Source organism: Magnolia sinica, chromosome 12 (genome assembly GCF_029962835.1).
Source record: "Magnolia sinica isolate HGM2019 chromosome 12, MsV1, whole genome shotgun sequence".
Lineage (NCBI taxonomy): Eukaryota > Viridiplantae > Streptophyta > Magnoliopsida > Magnoliales > Magnoliaceae > Magnolia > Magnolia sinica.
The window spans coordinates 29,848,711-29,868,765 of NC_080584.1; the positions used below are offsets into that span (position 1 = coordinate 29,848,711).

The 20,055-nt window shown below is 38.3% G+C and overlaps 1 protein-coding gene across 18 annotated transcripts; it reads left to right on the top strand.

Moving 5' to 3' along the window:
- The first annotated feature begins 684 nt into the window (after positions 1–684).
- Positions 685–19,525, top strand: LOC131221172 (transmembrane 9 superfamily member 4-like). Of its 18 annotated transcripts, none has more exons than XR_009159052.1 (8): positions 685–931; positions 1,587–1,698; positions 1,780–2,371; positions 3,308–3,421; positions 5,928–6,002; positions 12,230–12,316; positions 15,873–16,111; positions 17,903–18,212. XR_009159052.1 is itself a non-coding variant. In XM_058216341.1 (3 exons), exons 1-3 carry the CDS (start codon positions 2,223–2,225, stop codon positions 18,033–18,035), a joined length of 369 nt encoding a protein of 122 aa, XP_058072324.1. In that variant the 5' UTR covers positions 688–2,222; the 3' UTR covers positions 18,036–18,212. The 18 variants fall into 18 exon arrangements, 2 of the variants coding, with proteins under 2 accessions (XP_058072324.1, XP_058072325.1); XR_009159053.1 differs by adding exons at positions 18,581–18,629; positions 19,503–19,525 and having other exon boundaries at positions 686–2,371; positions 17,903–18,045; XR_009159051.1 differs by having other exon boundaries at positions 685–1,698.
- The last annotated feature ends 530 nt before the right edge of the window (positions 19,526–20,055 follow it).

A 20,055-nucleotide genomic window follows, 5' to 3' on the forward strand; every position in this document is an offset into this window, starting at 1 on the left:
TTAACTTGTTTAATTTCATGAATATATTTTGATTTGTGCTAGTATTAACTCATGTATTTTCATACGGCTGTTGCATGGAATGTTAGCAAAACCCTTTGATAAATCTTTTTGTCAATTTCTTGATCTTTTAATTGCTTAAGTGTCATTAATCTATCCACGTTTTTTATTTGGATATGCTTCATTTTTTTATTTTTTTTTCATAGCATAAAATGATCTCACGGAATGCATGGATGGTGTGGATATAATACATACATCATGGCGGTCCCACAGCATTTGGTGATGTAAACACACCACTGGTTTGTGGCACACCACATAAACCGCCTTCCCCTCTTTCATGGGAGCGGAGATTTGGATTTTATTCATTTTTTTTTTCCGTTCATGGCCTAAAATGATTATAAAAGATGGATGGATAGTATGGATATAGAATAGGTACATGAAGGTGGGCCCCACGTTAACAGCTGCACAGGCTTGGGTGAGGCGAGGGTCTCACCTAATCCACTCCCGTCCAAATGGGCCGTTACGTCCTAGCAATGATTCGATCGGGCTGTGCTAGCACTTATTTGGGCCAAACTTGCCTATGGCCCTCTTTGTTTGATAGAGTAGCCCTCTATTTCTGCTTACTCGTCAAAAGATTTGTTGTGGTCGTGACAGTGGGGCCCACCTTATGTATTGATATATCCATAAGTCAGGCCTCCATGAACTGAATACTTATTCTCCCATTTTCCAAGTTACTTCAAATTAAAAGAAAGAAAGAAAAGAAGATGCTTTTCCATTGCATGAATGCTTAAATTATCATCCAATCACTGTCTTACTCGGCTTCCTCTTCAATGAAGGTTCTGACATGAGTCTTGGACTTCTGTTTACCTGAATGCAGTAAACAGAAAATACTATTGCATCTGTGATTGAGATTAAAAAGGCTTACTATCTCAAGGTAAGATTGATCCTCAAAATCTATTGCATTATCTTATTTATATGGATTATTTATTTATTTTTACTTTTGATAACTGTGTTGATTTGGGTAGCTTGGCATGTTTGTGTTGTTAGTTCGTTCATCGAAATGGAGTGTAGAGTTGTAGAATTTCATTTGCATTGTTTAGCTTGTCCTGTACAGTGATTTTTGGAAATTTTAGCCTGTAATATATGTTTTATGATCTGTTACAAATACACATTTTCTTATCAGCTTTTTGCGGCTTCTCATTGAAAAACTGTGCCTACCTGCCTATTACTTGGTAGATTGTGATCCTTATGGTTTTGACATTCTGAAAATCTAAAGCGACTGGAAATATAAAGTGAACAAAGCCCCATAATAATCTGCATCCAAATCACTTGATTGAGAGAAACTCAAACAAGATTGATAACAGCGCACATCTAATTCTTTAGTTTTAGATAGTCTTTTCCTTAATTTTATCACCAGATATGCCATCTGAATTCATTAGAGGCGTTTATAAATTTGAAAGTTTCCACGTCTCTGGACTTTCTACTGTCTTCATCTTAGCTTTCATTAGTTATTAGGAATTTAGGAGGAAGATGTTATGTTCTATTTTTGTGATCTACCATGGGCTCATGCACAATCTTCTTTCTGGCAGGTATTGGTGGGTGTAAAGTTTCATGTTTCTCTTTGTGATTAATGAATTTTGGTTGAGGTTCTGCAAATATGTTTTTCTTTTGTGCTGGTTTAATTAATGACGGCTAGAGGAGGTATGGATCATTAGGCTTCATGGTACATGTCTGTAATTGATCTATGATGAACTGATCAAAGCAAAGTCACCTTCTTTGCAGATATGCTGGATTAAAAAGACACTTTCTAATCGATACACATTTTTCACAGGATGGAGATAAATCTCCTGATCCCAATGTGGAAAATACATCATCTCAAAATCCAAGTAATTTTAGTTTCTATCTTTAAACTTTCATATGAAATTGATGATGGGTTTGGATTTTTGTTTGCCTTCATACAAATTTTCTCTCATGCGTTTGGATTTTTATTTGCCTTTATACCAAATTTCTCTCACACTTTCTCCAAAATTTGCCGTGTTCACTGTTAGCTCATTCATTTCTTGCAGTCCACTTTTGGGGGCGTAAAACAATGTAAGAACATTAAATTGGCTCCAATTGCAAAGCTAATAAATTTATTTTTCAACCAGCCTAACATCATGTAATTCTAATACTATTTGAATGACTTAGAACCATTTGGTTCTTTGGTGGAAAGGTTTTAGCCCTTTATGCTGGTGAAATTGGTGGGAGCTGCTTTGGTGGTTTTGTTCATCTTTTCTGGTACAAAAGTGGAAGCAGATGGGTCAAATCACAAGTATAAGGAGAGAGATCATGTCCCTTTGTATGCAAACAAAGTGGGTCTTTTTCACAATCCAAGGTATATATATTTTTTTCCTTTTGGGTTTTTTGAAATTCACATAGATCTGTATTTGTTTTGTTCTTTTTTCCCAAGACAATTTTTAATGAATTTACTTTGTTCTCTTATAGACCCCATACTATAAGTAGCGTAACATTGTAACCATGGACATGCCACTGATGGGAAGCCATGTAACATCCTTCCATGGTCCATGATTTTGCTTTGTTATTGGAGTTGTGGTCTGTTGTAATTTTCCTTTATTGTTTTTTCTTTATTGTTCCTTCTTCAATTTGTTTGGTCCAGCAATACTTTATTTCCTTTTTCCTCTGTTGGAGACACTGCATTAGATATATGATAACAGTTACTGCTCCAATCATTAGTGTTGAAAATGTTTGCATTAGATATATGATAACAGTTACTGCTCCAATCATTAGCGTTGAAAACAATAAACGTATAAATTGATTCATTGAAAAGTAGTCAATTGAATGATGGTAGCAACAAAGGGTTAGGATATGGAATTTGGTGTGCAGTCAACTGGCCAGCAACATCTGAAATTTTGTTCAAGTACTCCATGTACAGATATCCAACAATTTTGTATGGATGTTGGAAAGTGCTTTGAGACTTATGAATGGAGAAGGAAAGTTATTAAATATAAAAATGCATACGTAGTAAGAAGGAGGATTATGTAAAGAATAATGATTTGCAACTTCTTTTCCTAGGCAAAATGAAATTTTAAACAAAAGAACTAGAAAACAACATGAGGGAAAGGATGAGAAATCTTCTTCACAATTCAAGGATTGAGACTAAAGCTGGGTCAGGTTCTTAGAATTGGGTATCTGAGCTCTGTTTTCTAGTTCCTCCTTGCCTTCATTTATAATTGTACATTGTAACCATTTATGTGCTTTTGGGTATCTGAGCTCTGTTTTCTGTACTGATTCCTCCAAATTTGTCCTGCAGCCGGCCTTAAATGTAAGGGAGAAGATATTGATTCTCATAGATACATGGCAAGCTGCTTTTGGGGGAGCCAGAGGGAAGTATCCCCAGTACTACACTGCATATAATGAATTGAAGGTGCACACTTGAGCTCATCATCATCTTAGCTTGATTTAAGATAAAAAAAAAGAGGCTTGATTGAATGTTGATTTTTACAATTGGGTTTATAGCTCAAATAAATTATATATGCTCTATCACAAACATGTTTGGTGTTGAAATTGATATCTTTAAAGCTTGATGGACGCCAATCTCCATTTGAGAAAGAAGAAAAGGGGGAGCAAAGAGCCCTAGTAACATGGAAGAATGATTTATTCCTAGACCTAAAAACGGTTTAGAACCATGTGCAATCAAGAACGGCTCAAAATTGTTCCTGAACCAAAGTACTAGCCGTTCCTGATAAACGATTTTGGTGTAGTGTGCCTCAACAATGGTAGACCCATCGTGTCCGGTCAAAAGATCACGTTCAGGTATGCATGGGATACAGCTATGTACTTTCTTCCTGGCAGCCGTGCCACTCCTGCACGCGCTTAAAGGAATGGAATTAGAGTACATGGAAGAAGAGCTTTTGTTATTTGAGTGAAAAATGGCATTGGACGTGTTTCTCGTGGACGTTATCTCCTAATAATAAAGACGGTATCTTATACATTTTAATAAAATGGTTCTTTGAGGACTCTCCTTACCATGTGGGGCCATCTTAATAAATTTGTGTATATTCAGGCCGTCCATCCGTTTTTACAGCTCATTTTAGATTGTGGACCACACCATTGGAGGCAGTGGTGAATGACAATTAAAAGCTTTTTTCTGGGCTAGAAAAGTTTCCAATCAAACTGATATTTATATTTTTCCCGTCATCCAGGTCTGCTTGACCTTATCAATGGTTTGGATGGAAAAGAAACAATGTGGTGGGCATTTATGTGGGCCATAGGAAGTTTTTATTGGTGGGCATTCAATCATCACTGTTTCCTGTGGTGTGGCGTACCTGGGATTTGGATCCGTTTAATTTAAGTCTTATCCGGAAAAACGGATGGACAGCATGGATATGCAACACACCTTTAAGTTGTGGACCTTACTGTGGGGCCCACCTTGATGTATTTATTCTATATCTGCGTCTGTCCAAACGTTTTTCCTAATCATTTTAAGGCATGATCTGAAAAATGAAGAAGATCCAAATCTCAGATGGACCATACTATAGGAAACGGTGGCGATTGACCATTAAAGGGCCACAAAAGTTTTGGATCAAGCTAATGTTTGTTCTCACCCTTCATTTAGATTTTTTGTGACTCATTAGCTGGTGGGATGGAAAATAAACATTAATGAAACATTAAAGTGGGCCCTAGGAAGTTTTTAATGTTAGAGTGTTTAATTACCACTGTTTCTTATAATGTGGTACACCTGAGAATTCTATCTTCTTCATTTTTGAGCGCATGCTTTAAAATGATCCCGAAGAGCGGATGGAGGATGTGGATATAGAATAAATACATCAAGGTGTCCTCACAGTAAGGGCCACACCATCTTGGGTGAGGCCAGGGCCGCACCTAATCCGCTACCAAGGGTAACCGGGGTGTCAATGGACCGGGCTCGGGTCTGAAAATTCAGATTTTGAAATCGCCCGGCCCAACGGCCGGCACGATACCGTTCAAAACCGGGCCGAGACCAATCGCAAGCCCGACCCTTTGACTCCCACCTCCGGCAAAGCAAACTCTTTTTCCATAAGCCACGGAAAGAACTGATTGCATACATCTGGCCGCACAATTAAGGATTCACGAAGCCTCATTTTTAGGACATCTGCACTATGTATACTATGGGCTCCACTACAAAGATCATCCTTCCCAAAAATCGGACAGATACACTAACTAGGCAGGCAACACTTGTACATTGAGTAAGGTCATCTGCCATTCCTTGATTTCAAGGATGTGACCTGTATGGTTTCATCCTGATTTTTGTGCCAGGTGATCTTCATGAGTGGGCCATTGTTTTACACGGACAGGATGTTATACATAAGTGAGACGTCATCGGAAAAATGAGGGTGTAAACAAAATTGTTATACAGCCGGCTGTAGGGAATCACTTATCAAATCTCAAGTCATGCTTTTTAAGTAAATGGGCTAGAACACAGCCCAACCCAATCTACGAGAAAAGGAATGATATGGGCATTGTTATGGGCCATTGGACAATACAGGCCTAGATCCATAGATAGATTCAACGGTGGATAAAAGTCCAACCCACATGCCTCTAACCTCATATCAAAGCCTCATACCAGGCGAGCCCATGCTACATGGCCCAATTACAACAGTGATGCGCGTGAACCCATGATCCAGATCGTTCATCTGACAAATTGGAAGATCTCAACCATTTAACGAAAAAGGAAAGAGTGACAAATTTCAATTTCTTTTCTTTTTCCTTTTCTTTTTCTTTTTTCTTCCTTTTTTAACTAAGTATGGAAGGCTGGTATTAAGTGTTATCTATTTTTGAACTATTTCTTCTGGTTGAATGTTTCAAGCACTATATCTGGTCATTTTACTACTGTTTGTTTGAGGCTGAATTTTAGTACCTTGGTTTAATTCCATGGAATTAATTTTCAACAGGTTGATGGCAAGAAGAATCTTTGCCATTAAGCGTTGATCTGTTTCGGGGTGCCACATGGTTGGACTATTTCAGTGGTAGGCATTGAATGTGCTGACATCATAGTTCTAGTTTGCAAGCCATGACTCAACTTCTTTCAACCAGGTTGAAAATTAAAGCAAATAGTTTCTGCCTGCATGATTGATATTGTCTGGGAGAATAGATTTGTAAGTATGACACATTCCAAATAGTTTCTGCCTGCATGATTGATATACCACTTAATGAAGACATGGATTATGCACCAATGTTTCATACAGTTTAAATTTATAGTTTTACATGACATTAATATTTTTGGTGTTTCATGATGTTTTCTAAGCATCGTCTTTGATTGGGTTATCTTTGTGAATGATTCCCTTAAATTTCGTAATCATTCACACAAACTGAAACCCTTCGATCTTGTTTCTTTCCTTCTTTTCTTTGGGAAGTTGGAGAAGTTGATTTTTGTTCATGGTGATGTTTCCTTTTCTGCCTATTCAAACTATGTAGAAAGTTGTTTGAGTGTATTTGAATTGAGTGAGGCTTTAGAGAAAGTATGACAGCTCTTTTAAAAATCCCCCCATTTATTTTGAAAAAGCTTTTTCTTTGGTCAAATTTCTCCCTCTCCTATTTGCTGGTCATCTAGGTGCTGAGATAGGCTGGCTGTTGAGGGTCAAATATTGCATATTAGACCCCAATTATCGCATGATTTTGCGTACATGATAATGCTCAACGGCCTGCTTGGGAATCTCTTAGGAGTGGAAAGATCATTGACAAAACCATTCCCGTTAGGGCTGAAAAGCCTAAGGATCCAGAAGATGACAACAATGATAGACCTAGTATTGCTCCACATGAATTAGAAACAAAACCTCAAGGGAAGCCAATTGTTCCATTCCCCCAATGGTTGATTGCACCAAAACCTCTCTCTAACTCTCAGGATATTCTAAAGGTGTTGAAACAAGTGAAGGTCAACATTCCTCTACTTGATGCCGTAAAACAAATACCTTCATATGCTAAATTTTTGAAGGACTTATGTACGACCAAAAGACGGCAGAATATTCAAAAGAAAATCTTCTTAACTGAGAAAGTGAGTGCCATCCTAAAGCAAGATGTGCCGCGGAAATTCAAAGATCCCGGTAGCCCAACCATATCATGTGTAATCGGGGACTATCGAATTGATCACGCACTTCTTCACTTAGGAGCGAGCGTCAATCTGATTCCCTACTCGGTATACAAACAGTTAGGTTTGGGTGAATTAAAACCCACCCCAACCACACTACAATTTGCTGATCACTCTGTTTGTGTACCAAGAGGGATAATTGAGGAAGTGTTGGTCCGGGTTGACTGATTTTACTACCCTGTAGATTTTATCATCCTGGATACCGAACCCATCAGTAACATGAGCACTCAGATTCCCGTCATTCTTGGTCACCCATTCCTTGCCACTTCAAACGCAATTATCAATTGCAGGAATGGTGTCATGACTATGTCTTTCGGGAATATGACATTGGAGTCAAACATATTTTTCAATACAGGCAGACGGTTAGAGGATGTTGACGATTTCCACGACATTAACATGATTGACTCTTTCGTGGAAGATAGGACACATCTGAACTTACCCTTTGACCCTCTAGAGATGTGTCTGGCCCACTCCCATGATTTTAATGATGACATGATTAGGGAGATGGGTGCCATGTTTGATACTGCACCAGTACTTGAAGTTAACCGATGGAGGCCACAATTTGAAGTGTTGCCCCAAACCGATGCAATGCATCTACCGTCTAACCTCAAAGCATTGAAGCTTGACCTAAAACCTTTACCCTCTGATTTGGAATATGCCTATTTAGGTCAAGAAGAGACACTCAATGGTGATTTCATCCCACCTTGAGAACAAACAAGATAGTATGCTCATTTCTACTCTCGAAGAAGATAAAGGAGTTATTGGACATATCATCACAGATCTCGATAGGATAAATGAACTCCTTTCAACTGAATATTTCGACTCTTTGGATGATTGCTTGGCACACACTGCAGATTCAAATGATCCCATGATACGAGAAATAGTGGATGCTTCGCAAGACAATATCTCAGTAGTTGTCACGAATAGAGAGAACCCTTATTCTGAAGTATCTCCTCCCCCATATCCTGAATGTTTACCATCAAAGGAGGAGCTGAGAATTGAACCGAAGATTGAAACTTTGGCGTGTGTGGAGACTACACAACCTACTACGAATTTTTCTAGATTTCATCTACTTGTAGTCTCTGATTCATCGTGGTGTACTAACTTTGAAATTTTTTTTGCCACAGGTGAATCGTATATACTTTGGACACTTCAGAAGATTAAAAGGAAACTTTATGCTAAGGTCCATCAATTTCTTTGAACATTCATGCTCCAGGACATCCAAGCCTACTATAAAATGAGCTTTTGGATGATCTTGTTGAGAAACCTTCTAAGAAATATATCAAGATACTGGCCAAAGGAAGAACCTGGATGCATGACGGAGTATTTTTTCCTGTGCTTTCACAGTTGAGGATTAGAATTTGCTGCTTTCATAGGACTAGGATAGTTTGCTTGATGTTGTTCTAGGTTAGACGGTTTTATGTCGTTAGCTTAGTTTCCTTGATACGTTGCCATTAGGTTAGTTGCTTTCGTGTTTTCACTCTCGTGCTGACCTGCTCTCACACTGCGATCTCTTGAAAAATCTCTCTCGATTCCTTTATTTAGGTACTATCCTTCCATCACGTTTTATTTACTTTCGTTGTCCCATGTGCATTACATGCTCATATCCTTTACATTTAGGACAATGAAGATTTTAGGTTGGGGGTGGGAGATTAGGTTACCTAATCAGTGTTTTCTTGGTCTTAAACGAAATTTGTGAAAAATTTTAAAATTTTTCTGGACTTTCTTGTGAATTCGAAGTGATTTTGATGGCCATCTTTGATTCAGAATTATAAGATACGTAATGTTGGATTTATGACTCTTGGATTCAGTTATCTATTAAATTTCATAGTTAAGTTTGAATTGTTAATCAAGAATTAGAAGTTGTAAACATTGATTGAGTCATGATTTCACATGTCACATCTCGCTTACACATTAAGGTTTCAGTTGATATTGAAGGGTTAACTTGGTAATCACTAAGCATGTAAGGAACCAGCCTGGAAAATATGTCAGTCATGATCAATTGAAGAAAAAGAAAATATCCAGTTTAAAAAAAAAAATCAGATACCTTTGGAAAGAGTTGGGCGAATAATCTTCACCATAAGTTTTCTCCCTATAGGTGTAGATTTAATTCTCCATGGGTGATATGTGAAAAGGGTTGGGTGTACGGTCTTCACCATAGGTTTGCTCCCTATAGGTGAGGATTTGATTCCCCTCCTTGGCGTTGCTTTTAATGGAAAAATTAAAAATTGGAAGAATGAAAAGATGATCTGTAAGACAAGCTTTGGTTTAGGTTGTCCTAAATGCTCTTTTGATCATCAATGTTATCATGGAAATTGATGATTGGATCTCTTCATGATGATAAGCCGGGATTACACTATACACCCATGGAACTCAATGTTTAGAACTTTTTTTTTTTCTGATTGATGGATTAATACTTTGAACTTGACTATAGGATTTACCGTGTGCTTGATTCTAGGAGAAAGTAATGCCCAACATTTATGAATCTTAAAATTCTAAGATCTGGATTGTTTTTCAAAAATCACCCGAGTTTATAGAAATTGTCCCGTAATTCTCAACTTATTTTTTGCATACTTTGCTCGGGACTAGCAAAATGCTGGTTGAGGGTTGTGTTGAGGGTCAAATATTGCATATTAGACCCCAATTATCATATGATTTTGCGTACATGATAATGCTTAACGGCCTGTTTTAATCGTGCTTATGTTGTAAGGTGTATTTAGGAGCCTGGACTGAAAAGGGGTACTAAAAGCGTAGATTTGATGCTCTGAAGTCACCAAGGCAAGGGACGGACCTCAGAGGACTGAGATCGAAGAATTTACACGTCAGAGATCCGAGAAAATCACGCCACTCACATTAAATGGGCCCGAAAGTAATCCAGAATGCAAGATCACAGGGTTCTGACCATCCGTTTGTCTCGAAACTTTATATCTGGCCTGAGAACCATAAATTAACCGTAGACATTAAAATTCACCCCTTGGATCAGTGTATAAGTGACCCGATGGGCAAGATCAGACAATAACCATTAAGAAAGCATCTTGGACATCCTTGAGAGATTGAGACCCAAATTGGACAGATGGAAAGAGCATGAAAAACGGAGGATACCCGCCAAATTTCAGAGAATTTAGACAGTGCACTTTGATATAACAGATATCGGAAGATGATTGAAGAATTGATGGCAAATCTGTAAATAGAGCAAAATTAATGGCAAATCTGTAAATAGAGCTATAACCATGCATGCCACTATTCAACAAATAGAAGCGGTGAGTGGGAATTTCTATTTAGTTAGATGGTGTGGCCCAACTGATTTACGAAACTTCCTCATCTTTTACCCCGTGTCATAACATAGTGGGACAAAGACGGTGAATGAAGTGGATTGCTCACCAAACATCACAGTGGTCCCCACCTGATGCTACGACTAATATGTGCCAATGTTACGTGCCTCAACAGTCACGTTAGAGCTTGATACGGTTGGATCGTCAAATGTATTGTGGCCCACCATGGCCATCCAAATGGTTGATTTGAACTGTCCAACCTGACTGGACAAGGGTTTTAACCAAACCCCAGTCATTTTCATATATCCATGCATGCATCCATGCCCACAGAAATAATGAAAATTTCTTTACGTCGGTTGATGGTGTGGCCCACCCAAGACTCAAATCCAATTTAGATTTTGGCTCATGGTCTAAATCGACCTCACTAATTCAATGGACGGCGCTGATTCTTCAAACACCAGGGCATGTGGGCCCCACAATTAACGCAAAATTAGCTTTTCCGCATATGTTACGCAATGACAGCGTCCGGGAAACCTGGACAATCTGGGTCGTTGTACGACCATGGCAGTGATCGGCTCATCAATCTGGACCGTCGAAAAAAGAGAGAGGGGAGCCACAATCCACGTCAAGAAGTCACACTCTGGAAATTCGCTCCCAAACGCTGGCTGTTCGGGCAGTTTCTAAATCCGTGTTGTGGTGCTGCGCGTGGCTGCGAAAGGAGTGCGTAAATCCTTACACACTCCACCAACTGACTTCTCTACGGACTCCTCTCCATCGCCTTTTCATGGCTATAAAGAGACAAGAGAGGAGAGAAAGGGGGATTCAATCCAAGTCTTGGACCGTCTGCATAAAAGAGAGATAGTTAGAGTTGGTCTTTCTTTTTATTTTATTTTTTTTAATATTTTTGTTTAAGAGAATTAGCCTAATCATGTTGGGCTAAACCTCTTAGTTAGGGCTAAGAGGTGAAGCTTGTAGTGTGATTAGGATGGTTGCTTTGTTTTGATTCATGATTTATTGAACTCTTATGGATTCTAGTTTAATTATGAAGGTATACTTTTAGTTTTTAATGGTTTGCTGTGACTTAAATTACAGTGGATCTACGACAGCTTTAAGTATGTTTTCCATTATTTAGATTGTGAAATTAATAAGACCCGTTGTTCACCATCGTCCCCTGGGCATGGTAGGGTGACGGAACCCTTCCTAACTTTCACAATTGTCTTGTGATTGGATGTGAGATTGGTAAATTGTTGTTGTTTGCCATGGTCTCCTGGGCATGGTTAGGTGACGGAATCACTTCCAAATCCTCGTCATTCTTATCTATTGATGATTAGACCCATGAGAAGTTCAGAGATCTGACAAATCTCTTCTTACCCACTGGATAGGATAAGACTCTGATCCCAGTTGTGTCTTTGAATCATTGCTAGGTAACTTCCCAATTGCTACAAGTGGATCCTTGACACCCTAGTTCCCACCTTTATTTTTATTAGTTTTTAATTAATCTATTTACAATTATTCCCTTCCTTTTAACTAAATTAGATTTCATCTTAGTCTAGTTCTAGTTCTACTTAATTTCAGATTACGTACAGGTTTCAGTCCCTGTGGATTCGACCTCGGTCTCACCGAATTTATTACTACATCACAACCCTATACTTGGGGAGTGAACACTGACCACCTGTTCTATATTAGGCATTCTGATACATTGGCTACAAGAAGGAAATTTGTATGATTTCTACCTCTTTCAATTAGTATATTTTTATGTGCATATAGCACTCATTCGCCTTTCTCACAGGTTGGAAGATTTCCATTTCTTTCCTTCTAATTTTCTAAATTCTTGCAGCTTGGAGTATTGGAATTTGATGGTAATGATTTTGTTAGCTGAGCTTCTGAAAAACCCGGAAATAGCAGTTGGTGCTGCCACCATTTGGTAAGTAGAATCTTTGAAATGGCTTAATCTCATTTCTGTTGTTTATATTCTTTGGTTTGAACTATCTGTAGTTTCGTCTATGCAATAATGTCTAAATATTTCTCTTATATATATATATTCAAATGTTGCAATAGCTTTCATTGTGTGTATGATCAGTTCCACAAAGAGAAATAAGAGTGCTAAGGTTGTGTATATGATTCTTTAAGTTATATGGGATACAAATAGAATTAAGTTAACATGTACATGTTTGTAAAAATGATTATTGCATATGAAAAATTGACTTTTCTAGAAATTTTAGTTTTGAAAGAAACAGATGTAGGGGAGTGTCATACAATAAGAAAGGATCAAAGGCTTTTGGAGCATTCAGAATGGAAGTGTTGGTCAAAATTTGTAGAGAAAAATATGTACAAATAAGGAAATTAGTTAAAATAAACAAAAATGGTGAAAATTGTTAGGCAGATTTAACTGGGAGATTTCAGCTCAATGTACTACCTGAGATAGCTCTCTTGGAATTTGCACAAATGAAGGAGAAAACTCGTGATATAAATAGAAGTTGGTAGTTGTGCGAAGTATGGGCTCTTTGAAAATTCTACTCAGTGGCCATTATTTGGAGCTTCTTGGAAAAATATAACATCTGAACTTTCAAAGCTTAAGTGGAAGGTTTTGTTGGAGCAAGAGAAATGATTAGAAATTGGATTATTTGGGTGTTAATTAGTTGAAAAGGGTTTATGCTTTGTTAAACTCATAGATTTTGAAAAGAAGTGGTTTCTAGCAAGGATGTGAGAATAATCCGATCAAGAAGTCAAACTCATAGATTTCCTCCACTTTAATTTATGTATGATTGTATGCTAATCTCTGTTTCATTGTTCATATTCATTGTAAGGCAAACTCTCCTGTGTCAAGGTTTATCAACAGCCTCACTGTTGATAGAATGCAATGTTTTTTGCTGTTGTATGGCTTGAAAGAAATAATCTTACGAGGGAAGAAAAGGAGGGTGGGTTGTCATCTGATCTAGGGGACCTTCCAAACGTGTTTTGGCTGGGTTCAAGCTAATATAAGATGCAGAGGTATTTCCAAACAGAAGCTAGACAGAAAGTGGGATGAATCCTTGCAGGGTGGGTGGTGACAAATGGGCTCAAAGTCCAGATGGAAATGACGTGAATGTTCTTTTCTAATTTCCTTTTGTCTTCGTTGTTTTCATTCACTACACCAAAACTTCAGATCAGGAACGGCTACGGTTTTTGTTCGGAAATGGCCTAGGACCGTTTCTAATTAAAAACGGTTTGAAACCGCTCCTAAGTGGTACTAAAACTGCAAACCCTATTCTCTCTCTCTCTCTCTCTCTCTCTCTCTCTCTCTCTCTCTCTCTCTCTCTCTCTCTCTCTCTCTCTCTCTCTCGTTTTTCTTCCCATTTGGTCATGGCCGATTTCCTCTCTTTCGTTTTTCTTCTCACTTCTTCCCGTCGATCACATGGTTCGTCTCACCATAACCTGCGTCTAACTCTACTGGCGATTTCCCTCTCTTCATCTCTAATCGCTACTCTCTCTCTCTCTCTCTATTTCTTTTCTCTTTCTCATTACCTTCTCTTTTAATGTCTTTGGCAGTCGATGAATCTGCTCTTGTATGCTAGGGTTTCCAGGGAAGCTTTAGAGCGAGAGAGGGAGGAGGGATTTCTTGGAGGAGATTTCTAGGGTTGAGGAGTTCTTTAAGGATCTGTGGTTGGTTAGGGCTGGAGGGAGGAGCACCGTGCAGGTCGTTGTACCTTGGATCACGGTTCCTGCGGCGGGGCCGGTTGTGGTGGATGGATTTGGAGCTGGAGATGGTGTGGATGGGGATGGGATTCTCTCAGCGCAGATGAAACGGGCTGCGATGCAGAGGAGGGCAGTTACGGCGTCACTGGCAACCGAGGATTATCCGGCTCATCTGTGTCTCACCTCCTGGCCTGTCCACCCACGACGAATTGTTGAATCTCAAAGACGATGACACGAAGGATCATCTGTCCATAACCTTCGTTGGCGTCTATGGCGGATTGCCGAATCTCGGATACAATGATGCCACGCAGCAGCTGCAGTCCACCATCCGTGCAGACCTAGCTGATGAATGGTTGAATCTCAAAGGCAAAGATGCCATGCTGCAGGGAATTGTACTCGTTGAGAAATGGTTGACTTCCAACTGCGACGATGTCACTCAGCAGCTGCCCGCATTTGATGACGAATGGTTGAATATCGATTACGACAATAGCCTGCAATCTGTAGAGATGAAGCAGAACGATCACTGTTAGCCGGCGACAAGCCAAGATCCCGTCAAACCCTGATCTCCCTTTCAGTTTTTTCTTTCTTCCTTTCTTTTTTGAATTCTTGGACTCTGATCTAGATCTTTAGACGCCTTTTAAAGATTTCAGAATTATTGTATTTTATCTGATGTTTATTATTTTTAAATTTCTTTCCATTAGATTCTGATGTTGCAGTTCTTGCTAAGGTTTTAGTTATCCTTAAAATTTTTGATCTGGGCTTCATTAGAAATGGGAAATAAGGGAAAAACTTTGATACTCTGGCGGAGTGGGAAGGCTAATAAGCAGGCTGTTAGAAATTACTTGGAAATTGCATATGTGGTATACAAATTAAAGCATCCAAATTACGGTTTCCAGTTTAGTTCCATAATAATGAAAGATTACACTCATTTGATGATAATGTGTTGGGTGAGGTTACTCTAGCCAGCTGTGTGATGAAATGGTCATGGTTCTTTACCAATAAATGGTATGTGTGATCATTCAGTCGATGAATCAGGACCACTCATCTTGGTGGCCCCAATGTTAGGCGTGCACTAGGGAAAGCACATGGAACACACATTCCAAACTCTGCATTTGGAGCCTTCAGATAGATGGTGGAAGACAATATTGCGGCAACTGGTCTTGGTTCAGAAGTGAACAGTCTATTAATCAAATAACTAGGATTCTTGCCTTGTGCAGCTTTTGCAACTTGGGCCATCTGGCAAAAGGCTTACAAAATTGACGGTCTGGGTTCACCAACCACACAGCTTTGTTGGTAAAGATAGACTGTCGATTTGGTGGGATCTACTATTGGTGCCACATGGTAGAAAAATGACCCAGGCACTGCCTTTAGCTGTAGATTTGCAATCAGGAGGGTCAATGGTCTATATTCATAAACGAGAAGTCTATTGCTCAGATTGCTAGGATTTTTGGAGTGATTTTCTGAGGCAGGCCAACACATCCTAGCAAAGCATACTATTGCAGGATCTAGCCAGGGCACCACAACCTCTTTGGTTAAAATCTAGTCCCCAAAATCTTTTTGATGGGCCTGGTTCTAGGTCTGGCTTGATTGGTGGGCCCACACCTTTGCATTGCACCTGTGTAGTGTTTGTCCACACACATGCAAGCATTCACGTAATTAGCAAGCTAGTTCCTTTGTTTCCATTTGTAGATGTTTTCTTTAAGAGAATTAATGTTATGGACTCATGGTTAAAATAGGAAAGTAGTTGGTGAAAGCCCTATATATGAGCCATATGTTGTATGAGACTGGAGACAGTTTTTCAACAGAATTTCGGAAGTTTCTTCTTCAAATGGTTGGAATATCTTAGAAGAGAGATTCCCTGCTTTCCAGTGGTATGATGCCTAGAAGACATCGAAAGCCTTTCAAGAATCCCTTCTTTTGATATTTTTGCTTATAACGTGGAGTTGTCAGGGAGATTTTGCATATGAAATCTGATACGTTCAGTATTCATCAGTCTCTTCTTATTTTGGATTATGCACAGAGGTTCGAGAATGGTAGTTTGGTGGTAAGTCTTTTGCTTTATTTATTTATTTTTTTAAAGTTTTTTTTTTTTTGGGTGGAATTTGGGTTTGTAGGATGCTGATGATGCAGATGAGATGAATGGTTGGAGTTTTGTTTGGCTCTGTTGAATTATGCTTTTGATTCTAAAATTTCGATGGTCTTGTTTGAAGCTTGTGACTGTATTAATTCCTGCGAAATTTCCTTTGCACATTGCTGTTTTATTTGGGTTTTGTGATTTTGGTTGTGGAGGGTAACGGCAATTTGAATTTGGCAAACAAAAATTGGATCCTTTTAAGATATTTACGTGCCGTTTGGATGCACTGCTAAATCGCAGATAAGGGTGACTTCAGAGCGAACAATGCACGGTTGCATGGAGAAAGGGACCCATATTAAGTGGGATTCCATTTCTCTGGCTTTTCCTTGCCAAATCACTAGTAAGATGTACCGGAAGACATTACTTGCTTACACACTGTAATATTAATTGTAAGGACATGGAAGACATTACTTGCAAAAACATTAGCTTGCTTTGTGAATGTACCATTTGTCATTGCAGATGCAACAACGTTAACACAGGCAAGTTCATTTCTCATTTTCTCATTAGCTTCGGACATCTACAGAATCACTCTTTCACCTGTTTGTTGGTATTCTGATTTTTGTAGGATTGCATTTTATATGGTTTGACTCATCGTTGTGAACTCAGCTGGTTGACTTGGGAGTCACCCAAATCAACTCAGAACAGCCATATTCTGAGTTAACTTTCATTTGCATTGACTTGGTATTACTTGGCTGGCTCATGTCAACAGAACTCAGCTGTCATTCGGTTTTCTACTTGAATATCCAGGCCTGAGGCACAACACGTTGCGACCTTTGTGAAACATTGCACGTTTATATCTCTCTCATCTTCCATTCGAGGCATTTTGTGTCAGAATCAGTAAGAGTTTAAGTTGAGTTCACTTTCTAGAAATGATGCTTATCTCCCATGGCTGATGCTTATCTCCCATGGCTACTTTGCAGGGCTCAGCACCAACTATCCAGTAAGCTGGGAACGACGTCTTCTATACTGCATTCCAGTAAGCTGTTAAAATTTTTGTTAAATAGGAAAAGTTGAAATCTAGAATGTAAACCTTAATAGGCTGCTGCTACTCATTAACTGCACATGGCAAGGATATAATCCAAATAGTCACTCTAGCCTGTTTAAATCATTCCTGTATTTGTTTCCTATTTTTTAAAATGGATTTAGCAAGATGCATGCCAAGTCCTACTACCCACCCAATCAAATACCATATTTGATTTCTATATTCAATGAATTCCCTGCTTTGAATTACTTGCATACTTGTGTACAATTGATCGTTCCCTGGTTTGAACATGTATGATCAATTGTTCCTTGCTTTGAATATGTATAATCGATCGTTCCCTTCTTTGAATATGTACATTTACTCCAATGGATGCATCATTATATATTTAGAGAAAGCAACCTATAAGATCCGAAGAAGAAAATGATCCCATGTTTTAAGGAACCTCAATCATGACATTACCTGATTAATGATATCTGATAACTACGACATGATTTCATGTCGCCATCTACTACATTGGTTGACTAAAGAAGAATGGACTGATATTTGACTCTAATATTGGCTAAAGGCCTTTTTAAGTTTCATCTAGGTAATGTTATAGTTCACCTAATCTATAATTCAAAGCAAATCTTTTTCTTTCTTTATTTGTTTCTTCTTCTTCTTCTTTTTTCTTTTAGATGATTACAGGCATGACTAAAAGATATTGGAATTGTTTGTTATAGGTATAGGTCAGGTCATAAAGGGCTGGGATGTCCCATGTTTCTGCAGCGGGAGAAAGTGACTCTGCAGAGAATGACTCATGTGATTCTCCTCTTGAACCAAACAGTCCTCTATGTGGGCATTCAGACAAATTAGATGGTGAAGGGTATGCTACTAGCATCTAATTTTTATACTTTTTATATTGCTTGAGAACTTCGAATGCTAGATTCTTGCTCTTTTTTGTGTTTTTCATTATCATGGTTTTCAACAAGTATCCTGCTACTGAGAAATTAGCTAATGGCCTAGAGAGAAGCTGATATGCACTGGGTCTACAAGGTACCTTTCTAAGGAAAACAAATAGAAACAAGCTCTTACTTTCATAGAAAAAGCTACGTTTTAATTAGAGATTGTTTTAATATATAAGCTCTCGCGTTTACAGTAGTTTGGGTCAAGTACTCACGCTAGCAAGAATGACGTTGAGAATGGTAGTGAATGAAAATTTATTTTTCTTTTATGGTTTCTCTGTTGGCTTCCTTATGTATGGTGTGAGATATGTGGATGATATTTTCAAACTATAGCATGGCGATATTGATGTGTGTGTTTATATATATATATATATATATATATATATATATATATATATATATTGCTACTAATCTTCAATGCTTCAATATAATAAGTTGCTTATGTTTGATTTGCAGCTATTGTAAGTGATGCGGCAAGATTCGGATGCGGTTAACTCTGGTACAGGTATTGTAGGACCTGACCTGAACCCAATCTGTTGACATCCAATGCTTTATCCTATCATAGATTGTTCGCTTTAGAATGCATGAGTGGGGAAGATGGTATTTGATTTTTTGGAGTCTTTGTTGTTACAGACATATGCAGAAACCATCAGTTTTAAACCAAGTGAACATGTTGAGAAACTCATTTCCATTGATTTTTTTATTTTTTTTTTTCGAGTAAAAAACTTGACCGAGTTGAGTTGATTTTTTCACATGAGTTGTTATTTTTGTTAGTTTATGGATTTGATTATCCATTATTTATCATCATTATTATAGCCTTGTCTTTGAAAGTTGCCAATTACAGGCACTTTCATCTTTCTTGTTGGCCAGCTTTTAATCAGCTGCACTGTTGGTTTTTTTTTTTTTTTATTGTTTTTTGTAAATGGGCAGTAGTGAAATCATTGAATGGTGATTTCACATGACCTTTCTTGAGGTTATGCCTTTGGATTTTTTTATTGGTTTTTCATATAAAAAGTTATTTTTCTCTAAGATTCTTGAATTTGTTAGTTTGGGGTTTTCTATGAAATTTTTTGTTGTGTTGTGTTTAGTTTCGTTGTCTTCTAGTGGCCATCTTTTTCTTTTGGTTTTTGCATGTTTTGTACAGGGGGTTTCAGGTTTTGGTTTATTTTTATTTTTATTTTCTTAGAGTTATGGGCTTTTGGATATTTGATGGGTTTCTCAGACATTTTGGAGAGTAGTCATAACTTGATTTTACAAGTATGCTTCACTGTTGCAATTTAAAATTTCATACTGCAAAATGTGATTTCTGCATTTAGTTTGCTGCCTAGGTTTATTTGGTAATGAAATAATGAAATTTTATTTTGTTCACTTCCATCAGGTTATCTGGAGCAGATAAGGAGTAGAGAGAGAGAGAGAGAGAGAGAGAGAGAGAGAGAGAGCATATGAATTTCAGTGGCATTTGATGGTCATGCAGGAGATTTGATGGTCATGCAGGAGACAAATCTCAATCTCATGTTATATATGCATGGAGAGAAATAATCCCCAATAAAGAGGGTCATGAGCTAAAATCCACACTCAGGCCTGACCCTAACCCTCTAAGCATGGCCCAATTAGTTTTTAGGCATATAAACTCCCACCCAGCTGTGACTGCATGCCTAAAGGTTCACACCGACCAACTTATCACCCATGCCACTGTCTGGTTGTCAATTTCAAACATATGTGAGGTTATGCTCTTTTGCCAGGTAGCTGGAGAAATATATGATGCTCATGATGTCACTCTTTTATGCTGCTGCATTTGGAAGCTCTATTGGTTCGAATTTGCAACGCATAAAGTGGAATGTACCGAAGAGCAATTATTATTTTTATGCAAACAGGGCTTGAAAATCATCAACCTGTCAAATAACTAGAGAAAAAAGGAGTAGAGAAAATTG

What these genes read in the sequence shown, in the direction of transcription:
- LOC131221172 (XM_058216341.1), top strand. Translation starts at nt 2,223, where the DNA reads ATGCTGGTGAAATTGGTGGGAGCTGCTTTGGTGGTTTTGTTCATCTTT. An exon ending in GGTCTTTTTCACAATCCAAG is followed by an intron (nt 2,372 to 12,229) that starts GTATATATATTT and finishes AAATTCTTGCAG; the next exon opens with CTTGGAGTATTGGAATTTGA. An exon ending in GTTGGTGCTGCCACCATTTG is followed by an intron (nt 12,317 to 17,902) that starts GTAAGTAGAATC and finishes TGTTTGTTATAG; the next exon opens with GTATAGGTCAGGTCATAAAG.